Here is an 11,397-nt window from a genome sequence, read left to right on the forward strand (position 1 = left end):
AAATTTTGGAAAATGGGCGTGGCACCGCCCACTTATGATCACATATATGTATATCGGTAACCGTTATACCACTTTGTACCAAACTCGGTATTTTTTATTATCCTTGCCACATAAAAGCAAAACGTTGAAAATTATTGAAATCGAACTAAAATTACGGCCGCTTTTCATATAACGGTAAATTTCAGAAATGCTTGAAACTGGCATATCTCGAAATTTAAGGACGCTAATTTATTCGAAATTGATACACCCGGTCGTACCATCTAGAGGTAGCTTTCGGAAAGGTGAAAAAACATATATTTAATACTTGCGCCGGGTATTTAATGTTCGGCTCCGCCCGAACCTAGACTTTCTTACTTGTTTCTATATATGTTGCTGCATAACTTTGGACCACGTCAACCGATTTCGATATTTCTTTTGCATCGGAAAGTTAGTGTCCCAGAGGTGGTCCCATACTAATCTGGTTTAGATCTGATCGTTGGATCATGAAATATATATATATATATATATATATATATATATATATATGAGAATATATATTTATATGAGAATTGAAGTCGGTTTTGTTTTTTTGCTTAAAAATTACTTGTTCTATTTAATGTTTATAAATTTTGTATAAAAGTGTCTGGCACATTACGTTACATATCGAGATAGATATAGATAAATGTATACATAAATGTTCAGAATGAATAGAGAAATCGATTAAGCCATGTCTGTCTGTCCGTCCGTCTGTCCGTCTGTCCGTCTGTCCTTGTACACGATAACTCGAGCAAAAATTGAGATATCGCAACGAAATTTGGTATGTAGGTTTCTGTTAATCCAAGGTAGGTTGGTATTGAAAGTGGGCGATATCGGAATGTAACCACGCCCACTTCCCATATAACGGTGATTTCCAGAAATACGAAAACTGCGATATTTTAGTAACTAATAAAGATAATTCACTCAAAATTGATATCTACAATAATTTTCAGACAAAAAATAAGAAAATTATAAATTTTTGGAAAATGGGCGTAGCCACGCCCACTTATGGTTACATGTGTATATCTTAGAGAAATACGAAATCTTCGATAATTCAGTAAATATTAAAGTTAATTTATTCAAAATTTACGCTTGCAACAATTCTTTACCAAAAAATACGTTTATGGTAAAATTTTGAAAAATGGGCGTGGCACCGCCCACTTATTATCACATATATGTATATCGGTAACCGTTCTACCAATTTGTACCAAACTCGGTATGGTTATTGTGCTTGCCACATAAAATCAAAGCGTTGAAAATTATTGAAATCGGACTAAAATTACGGCCGCTTTTCATATAACGGTAAACTACAGAAATGCTTGAAACTTCAATATTTCGAAATTTAAGGAAGCTAATTTACTCAAAATTGATACACCCCGGCTTATAATGTAGCGGTAGCTTTCGGAAAGGTGAAAAACATATATTTATTTAATACTTGCGCCGGGTATTTAATGTTCGGCTCCGCCCGAACTTAGACTTTCTTACTTGTTAATAATATTTTTTTTTGCTGACAGTGATAGGCATTTTCTTCCATATAAAAGAAATTGTCGAGCATACACCGTCAGCCAAAATTATCTTAGCACCTTAGCCAATGTGCTATAAATCTGCATACCTAAAATTTGTATAAAAATTCTGAATAAGAAGTTTAAAATTTTTGAGTGAAATTGTTAAAGTTTGTTGAATTTTGATAATTTCTGTACGAAGTTTTAAATGTGGATTTATGTGGTGCTGGGTTTGTAATGTACCACACTTTTACAAAAAATTATAAAAAATTAAGTAGACAAAAGAAAAGTAGCCAAAACTGGTCAAAATATCACTTAACTTAATCGGCTGACCAAAAGTGTAAATGTACAAGATGTTATTGCCAGCTATTTCGCCGCTGATATCCAATATTCTTCTTGGCAAGGAGAATTTATACAAGGTGGTGTTACTGGCGAATTTAGATTTTCGCTGCAGTACTTCTGAATGTCAAAATAATGTGTTTGTTGTAAGTCAGGCGACTTCATGTTACAACAAAGACATCATTTTGACATTAAGAAGTACCGCGGCGAATATCTAAATTCACCATTAACACCACCTTGTATAAATTCGCCTTGCTTCTTGGTTTTAGAGTGCTACCATGTTGATTAAGTAAGAACACATGTGTAATATCCGTTATTATATAGCGACCACGCCCACAATGACAGTAGTAATACCTACCATAACGCCTACTATGATTCATAATATATAGGAGCACATCAGAACACGATTTTATCTGAGCTTGCATCCCAACATACAATTTAGGCATCTTTCGATGTTGATACGGTAAAAGGAAATTTCTGTTCTGCCCGCTGTGCCTAATTAATTTTCGGTTATTATGTGCATAAAGCAGTGCAGCAAGAAATCATAGAGTTTTAGAACGATTTCTCAAAAAACGAGGGAGATTTGAATATTTAAACTCAAAATAGGCCTACTTAGGTCCAATTGCCCATCTTAGGGTTAAGGAAGCATTTATGATGCTCCAATTTACAGCATGAATACATATACATTAGACTGCATCACCAAAAAAAGTTGCGGTTTTTCCGCCGGGTTCACAAAATTTATTATATTTTAAGAAGTCCACCAAAATATTTCGGAAAAATATTAAGATTTAAGCGAGCTGCACCGATTTGAAAATACCTCCAAAAATGGAGTTTTTTTATTAATAAAAATAGTTTCTTAAAGAACTTTTTGAAAAAAGTCCCCTCAGATGACAAAACAGATTAGGCTTAAAAAATCTGTATAAAAATATTCAAAAATCTTTTCAACGGAATCGTAATAATGAGATTTTTGATGCTGTTTTCAAATTTTTTTCAAAGATTGCTTTACGAAAAACTTAAATAACTGGGCCAGAACTATTCTGATTTAGATTTATGGGATTTCGGTAGAAAGGTATTTTCCCACTATTCTTATTTATGTGCAAAAAAAGTCATTCGTGTCCCAATTTTTATTTTTTTTTTTTCAAATACGAACTCATCTTAATTCAACTTTGAATGATGTTCGTTCATCCTACCTTTCTCTTTCATCCATTGAATGAGTTTATTAGCAAAGAAATAAAAAGGGTGAGAAAATACCTTTCCAATGATACCTCACAAGTCTAAATCTGAAGAGTTTAGGTACAAGTTATTCAAGTTTTTCCTATACCAATCTTTGAAAAAAGTTAAAAAAACAGCATCAAAAATCTCATTATAGCGATTCCGTTCAAAATTTTTTTTTATTTTTATGTAAATTTTTTAAGCTTAACCCATTTTGTCATTTGAAGGGTTTTTTCAAAAAACATCTTTAAGAAACTATTTTTATTCATAAAAAACTCTATTTTTGGAGGTATTTTCAAATCGGTCCAGCTCGCTTAAATCTTGATATTTTTCCGAAATATTTTGGAGGAAGTCTCAAAATATAATAGATTTTATAATTCCAATGGAAAAACAGTACCGATTTTTTTTTTGTATGGGGAGTGATGCAGTCTAATATACATACATATATGTATCTATGTACAAAAAATTTTGTAAAGACAACTCATTTTAATATTTATTTCCATTTTAAATATTCTAGTATACTTGTTTAAGTCACTCGCTCTATGAGCATCAGGCGAATGTAAGACATCATTTTGCTTTTCACGAAGATTCGGAATGGTTTCCGTTCCCCTTCCAACGCGCTGGTATTGTCTTTTCAAGAGCTTTAGTAACGTAAGTATGAATCAAACACTAAAACAACAAGTATTAACAAATACCCTGTAGGGAAAAACTATTCAATCGAATTTTGAGCTCAGTACTAGTCTTTTACCGCCGAAAACGATCCAGTATGATAATAACTAGATCCTCACCTAAATTGATTTTGAATTAACGAAAAGGGGATGCAGCGGGGCAGTGGCGGATACGGAGGGTGGCTATGCCTATATCACGAAATCTTTTAACATAGATCATTTTCATTTCATTTTATTTATTTATTCATAAGTTGTACAAATTAAGACTAAGTCTTTTGCCTGCACATACATTTTTTATTATCAATACATATTTATTTTGTGAATATCTTAAAATCTAATATTATTTTAAGGGTGATTTTTAAGTAAGGGCACCATAAGGATAAGGTTAAGTTATTTTCATTATATAACTTATAGAGTTAGTTAGATTAATCAATAGTGAGAGATGAAATATGAAAATGTTCGAGGAGGCCCAACTTAAAGCAATGAGGCTGTTTTAACATTTTTGTAGCTAGGTAGTGCATTCCACAGCACCACTGCACTAACAAAGAACATGCGGGATGAGACCCTTGACTTGTGTAAAGGGATAATGAGGTTGCAGGTACGAGTAGATACGGCAAATTTTAACTTCGTAAATATATACATCAGAGTACGGGAGTTTACCAACTTGTTCAAAAACAGAAGATTTCGAAAACTAAGGTATGTGGCGAGATCACAGCCCAGAATATTTCTCGAGAAGGAGGATATATGGTCATAGTTTCTTTTTAAATAAACGTATCTAGCCGCATAATTTATGGCGAGCTGTAGCTTTCTCCGGGAGTCAAAATCCATGCTGCCATAAACCACTTCCCCATAGGTAATTAATGGAACAATCAACGTTTTAACAATATTTAATTTTACATCTTGAGACAGATATGCAGCTGAGAACCAAAGTGGTCTAAGAACATTATATATTTTTCCTATAGTCTAGTTTACATGATCAGAGCAATTAAGTCTGCTATTTAGTTTAAATCCCAGGTTTTTGACAACAGTTTCATACTCAATGTTTTCGTTATTTAAAACAATAGGTGTGATGTCACTTAGGTTGTAGCGGAGACTAGAAATCGGTAGTGCCTTCGTTTTAGAAGCATTTAAATACAGCCTGTTTTCCTTCGTCCATTCGTAAATGCGGTTGAGATCATCGTTAATATACTTTATCAGGTCTCTCAGAAGATGAGTCGGTTTAGAAAGGTATATTTGAGTGTCGTCAGCATAAAGATGCATTTTTGTATTTTGACAGCAATGCACAATGTCATTCACAAACAAGCTGAATAATAGAGGCCCGAGAATAGAGCCCTGAGGTACACCTGCGGGTATTCTACTCAAAGAGGAGATCTTTTTACTGCATTGAACTTGCTGAAAACGATCACTCAAATAGCATCGTAAAAATTTTACACTGGTATCACTAAAACCAAAATGATGTTTAAGTTTGAGAAGTAATGGCACTATATAACAACAAACCATTCAATGCTTTACGTTGGCTAATCACATACAACACACAAGAGATAGAAGAGTAATAAAAGTATGATAGGTAAAAGAAGGAATTGCAGTAGCACAGAGAACGCAAGGAAGAGAATAAGAAGTACAAACTCATGATCGCTAGCATAAGATTATATACATATATATGTATATACAATGTAATTATACTTAACTAGAGTGCCAGTTACTGTCGAAATTCGACAGTTTTTCTAGTTTTAGAAGCCTTGGAGAAGTTTTCTAACTTAACACGTAGCCATACTTATACGGTACAAATTAACTATCCGGAAAATCGTCTGCTAAAACGTAACAATTTTTTTTCTTTATCTGAGAAGGTGTTTGGAGGACTTCGGCAGGACTTGGCATTGACCCGATACATTCAAGTTTATCGATAAATTTCGATGATTTGATACATATCGATAGTTCGATAAATTTCAAGAACACTAAAATTCGATAACTCAACAAAATTCGGTAACTCGACCAATTTCGATAACTGTGAAGTTCGATGGCTCGATAAATTTCGATAACTCAAAAATGTAAAAACTTTGGACACCTTTATAAATATTTACTTTTGACATCTCCACATTTTTCGAAAACTATCTAAACATTTTGAAAACTCGCTACACTCTGTTAAGACAATTAAATTCGATAAGAAGTGATAAATCGATAAGCTTATATAACCTTGAAATTTCGATAAATGGATATATTTTGAAAATTCCATAAACTTTGCTTTGTTGAACCAACCAATTTCAGTAGATCAATAATTATCGATAAATCTGAAGTTGAAAGAAGTCCATGCATTACGACACCTCGATATATTTAGTTAAGTCTATAAATAATGATAATTCAATAAATATCGATAACTTGATACATTTCGTTAACTTGACAAATTTCGTTAATCCCACACGTTATAGCTTGATAACTATTCGTAAATTTGGACAGTTGGACAGTGGTAAGTTTCTGTGTCTATAAAATTCGACAACTCAGTAAACATTGATCAGTTTGAATAATTCGATACGTTGCGATAACTTAATAAGCATGGATAAATTTCGATAATTATAAACTTCGATGATTCGATAAATTTCAGTAACCTTTATGGCTGATTTTATTTCGATTCCTATCTTTTAACCTAATTCTTATGTATTTCTCATTGTCTCCATTTTCGCCTTTATCTCAATTTTCGTCTTTATCTTCCCTTTTGCCTTTTTTTGTCTTCATCGTTCTCACTTGTTTCTTCATCTTCATATTTATCTTTATTTCAAAGTTTAATTTCAAATACGAAGTAAAACAAAATGCGAAACAGCTTAAATTGAACAGGTTGCAAAAACAACCATACACAAATATGGAAATTTTTAAACGACGATTTTCAACCAATTTCGAAACTATAAAAACTCTCCTCATCTACAGAAAATTACCTTTTTTTGGTTTTTAAATCGGTAAATTTACCTTGGTCTTTATCTTTGTTTTTATCTTTCACATCTTTGCTTATATCCTTTTCTTTTTCTATTCACGTAGATGAGATGAGGTGCGATGACGTGATAAGATGTGACGTGATTTTATGTGATGTGATAGGATGTCATGTCATGTGTTGTCATATCCTCTGATGTCATGTCATATGATGTCATATCATGTGATGCCACGTCATGTAATGCCATGTCATGTCATACGATGTCATATCATGTGATGTCAAGTCATGTGATGTCATGCCATATAATGTGATGTCATATCATATAATGTCATGTCACGTGATATCGTGTGATGTGATATCATATTATGTGATGTAATATCATGTGATGTCTCTTCATATCATGTGATAAAATGTGATGTGATGTCATGTAATGTGATCACATTCCATGTTCCGATTAGTATATCGATAACCCTGTTGATAACTGTGTCGATAAAAATATCGATAACAATATCCATAAACATATAGAACAATACAACGATTGTAAAATCGATTAATTTCTCGATAAATATAACAATCATCAGTATCGATTATTGTACATATCGTTAACAATATAAATGACTAAATCGATAACAAAATCAATTATTTAATCGATTATTATACCGATAACAATATCCATTATTGTATCGATAACAATATCGATTATTATATTGATTATTATATCNTTGCAGCAACATCTATACACAAATCGGAAATGTTTAAACGACGGTTTAGGCCGTAATTTTCAACCAATTGTGAAACCATAAAAACTCTGCTCATCTACGGAAAAATGCCTTTCCAACGGTGTTCTTGGTTTTGAAATCGCTTCGGTAGAATCGCCAAACGAACGGAGACAAAATTTATGTTAGCGTATTAATATATAGATATATTATTTAGCAGCAGCCACAGTACGCTCTAATGTTTCCATATTGATCACTCGCACAGCTACACTCGTCGGGTCAACTCGGACATACACATTCCATCGTATTGAAAACGCCGCCGCTAACCTCTTTTGCGTTTTCATTAATATTGCAGAGTGCATTAATTCGCGGTTGCCTTTCGTTAAACATTCGTAAACAAATAATTTTCCATCAATATTAGTTGCGTTCCTTATCTCCCAGAAATAGTCAGAAAAAGTCCGAAGTAGTCAGATTTAGTCCAAAAAGCGTTCCTTAACTCGAAAATGACAGCAAAAATGAGAGAGCAACACTCAGTGAGAGTGACTCTCTTCAGTCCGAAGTAGTCAGATTTAGTCAGAAGAATTTTTTTTGGCAAAATCCTGAAAAGTGTCAAACTCAACTGAATTTAAATTAACGGAAATTAAAGAATATACAAAAAGTGAGAACAATCTAAAAAGTAAAAAAAAGTTAATTGAAATTGGAAGGAGGCTAAAAATAATTGATATAGTAAGTGTTTATTGTGCTTGTGCTTGTGTGAATGTGTTTTGTACATACATTTCCATTCTTATTTGACGTTAGTTTTGTTGTTGCCATTCTTTGGTTTGATTTTTGGCGTTCCTTTACTTTTCCTGTTATTCTCTTTTAGTGAGCGCATTTTGCTTACGCTCTGGCATTTTGACACTTTTCAGATTAGTCCAAAAAGATAAGGAATGAACCTATTGTACCCAATATCGCGAAGCATAAGAGACCTTTTGTGCTCTTTGCTGAACTTAGCCAGTGATTTGAACAGCATAGATCGATGCTCAGCCGAGTCAAGTTTAACAATTATAGGAGCATGGATGTTGTCCAATCCTTCTTATTCGTATGGAGTTTTGCTTTGCTTTAAACACGCAAATTCTTGTATTCAAAGATTTGCGAAATACTTGAAGAAAATGGCTACACATAAAAAGTTTTTTCTCTCCTGCAAAATTAAAAAAGGACTTAGCAGCTTTGCACTCTAAGCTAGCGATATGTATTATGCAAGAAAGATTTTCAGAAAAAGCGCTCCGTGTTTTCAGATTGGCTCTTGCACTCTAATAATGCAGAATTTTTAGTTGTCAAAATGTTGATGCTTCTTGAATTTCAATTAAATAAATAACTTAAAAATACAAGGCAAATAATGCGGAACAGTGTGCCAAACACCGTCGAAGCTGGGTAGAGAGTATTATTGTCCACTTTCATAGTCCTTGAAAGCATCTTCCGAGGGCTCTACAATTTCAGCACACATACTTCAGCAAGAGCCAATTTACACGATGACTTTTAACCCTGGGTGGAAAGTTATGCGTGTCGAGCTTGTAGGCAAGAAGTGTAGCGAAGTCAGCGGGGTAGGCAAGCACGCACGGTGAGCGAAATCGAGGGTTTTTTTTGGCGTTTCGCTTTTATCGAGTTCACTTTTTCGTATTTTTGCTTTGAGTTCGCGATTCGCTTCGCTTTAAAAATGAGGACGAAAGAGTTGACCAAAGAAGATTTTACACCTAAATGTCAAAAACACGCAAGAAACGGCGCAAAGAGAAAGTCATCGTGTAAATGCACGAGGATTTTCGAAGACTTTTTTAAAAGAGAACGTGCCAAAATCGCAGGGTGAAACGTCGTCGTGTAAATTGGCTATAAATCTCGGTACTCAGCTCCGACGAAGACATGACTATCGCGAAGACCTTTTTGCATTCGTTTGTTTATATATTTAAGTTATTTTTGCAGATGAAAAAAATAGAAAACTAGCGATTTATTTCATTTGTTCCACCAAATCCTCGATCACACTTACAGATTTTTAATAATGCGAGCACCAACTCTCTTTATGATTAGCCTTTAAAAATCGATTTTCAATATATTGATATATATCGGAAGAAGGCATTCATATGCGGACAGAAAATTTATAGCCAAGAATCCAAAATATATCCCTTTAAAAAGTTATACCCGACAAGTAAACAAAATTACTGTTATTTATTTGAAATTGTTTCTGAAAATAAATACGCCAATATGCCTCATTTCCAATGGTTCAAAAGAATAAAATATCGAAAACGAGATCTAAAATCTTAGTACATGCTAGAGCTGTGTAAGTGTGAAATCATTTTCAATTTTAAATTAACAATTTTTTCTATTCAGTTTTTATTACTTATTCCTCGCTTAAGATTGAGGTTTATATTTTTTAAATTTTCCATTCACTCAAGGCAGTTATGAATTCACACATCAAAATATTCATAGCAAGATTGAAAAAACCAATGCCAAATCAAAAAAGGTTTAACACTGAATGAGTATTGAAAAGGCTAGAATCTTTTATATGTGTGCATTCTTTAATTCAGTACCAATCGTTAGTTCAAAGACACCCTAGTAAACAACTTTTTGATTAAATGGCAGATTTTTGACAATTGCTCAATTATAAAAATTCGGTTAAAAGCGATTTGAAAGATTCGTTGGGTATAATTAGAGCCAATAATATATTTCCTACTAGTTTTAAAACATTTTGGTTATGTTAAAAACGCCTAAAGGAGTATTAGATGTTATTTTACGTTTGAAAATTTTAAGACTTTAACTCATTACGACACTTAACACCTCTTGTGAATCCTCCATATGTGCTTGACCATTAAACTATATCGTTGTTTATTTGGGTAAAATTAAAATATATTTCACTGTTCAATATTGGAGTTGGTGTGAAGTATGCAAATGAGAACAACAATTATCAACTTATTGAGCATTAGCCTCATTTATTTAAAAAACAAAAGTCATTTTGCTTGGTAAAATTTCGATTCTAAGAATAAAATGTTTTTAAACAAACGAAAAATTAATAATAAAATTTGAAGAATTTTAGGTACTGCGTATGGTAGCATGAAATTTTACAAAATGCTTAATTGTGAGGTGATTTTTTGTATCATGGAAACACATAGCAACTGATTTCACACTTATGCTGGATTTCCACTAGGCATTAAATGGCAAAAATGACAAATGACAAAGTCGGGCATTACAAAATAATCGTGTCATTACATTAAAAAAATTGTCATTAAGCTCATTTCCACATGGAATTTTTTTAAATGGCGTTAATTTTTCGTCATTTCAATGCCTAGTGGAAATTCGGCATTACAGTGGGATAAACTTAAAACTTCTAATATAAATTAGTTAAATTTAGTTAAGTTTTTTTATCAATTTTAAGTTTTCTTTGGAATAATTTTCATGAACTAATCTATTAAGAGACGTTTTTAGAAAATTTCTGTACATCCGATATCTATTAAAATTTTGACATCCTCACTTTTTGGAAAAAGAAGTTCAAGATACAAGTTTATGTGCAAAAAAATAAATTAAACAATAAAAGTCTCCTAATATTTATGGAACATATAATAGAAAAATTTTTATTTCATTACCCAGACTTTATGAATAGCCTACTCTATAAATAATAGTAGAAATTCCGAATTAGTAAGTTCAGTCAAGACGTCATTCCAAAGTTTTGAATAAAATTACTTTTCTCTTTTGTGAAAATTTGAGACTATCTTATGCGAGTATTGTCGTGAAAGTGTTAGTCTATGAATGATTAAAAATTAACGAATAAATGGTTAATCGCGATTATTGATTAAAATTAATTAAGCGATCGCTGTGGTGTAGTGGTTAGAAATGCGCACTACCATTCCGCAGGGTCAGGGTTCGAGCCCAGTTCCGGCCAACATAAAAAAAGAAAATGTTTTTTGTAATAGTGGTCGGCCCCCGGCAAGAGTCGGTGTAAAACTGTAGGTCCTTCCCCTTTGTGCGACAACATCAAGGCGCATGCCACAATCGGAGGA

General features: G+C 32.9%; 1 protein-coding gene across 1 annotated transcript in view; it reads left to right on the forward strand.

Annotated features, from left to right (window-relative positions):
- LOC108358090 (beta-1,3-glucosyltransferase) overlaps positions 1 to 11,397 on the forward strand; it is a 140,795-nt gene that overhangs the window by 94,925 nt on the left and 34,473 nt on the right. Inside the window, exon 3 of the mRNA XM_017609235.1 lies at positions 3,586 to 3,719. Within this exon, the coding sequence (XP_017464724.1) occupies positions 3,586 to 3,719 (134 nt within the window). The remainder of the gene's footprint in view (positions 1 to 3,585; positions 3,720 to 11,397) is intronic.

The sequence above is a fragment of the Rhagoletis zephyria genome, unplaced genomic scaffold, assembly GCF_001687245.7.
Source record: "Rhagoletis zephyria isolate East Lansing unplaced genomic scaffold, Rhagoletis_zephyria_1.1 Rzeph_scaffold_00205, whole genome shotgun sequence".
Taxonomy (NCBI): domain Eukaryota; kingdom Metazoa; phylum Arthropoda; class Insecta; order Diptera; family Tephritidae; genus Rhagoletis; species Rhagoletis zephyria.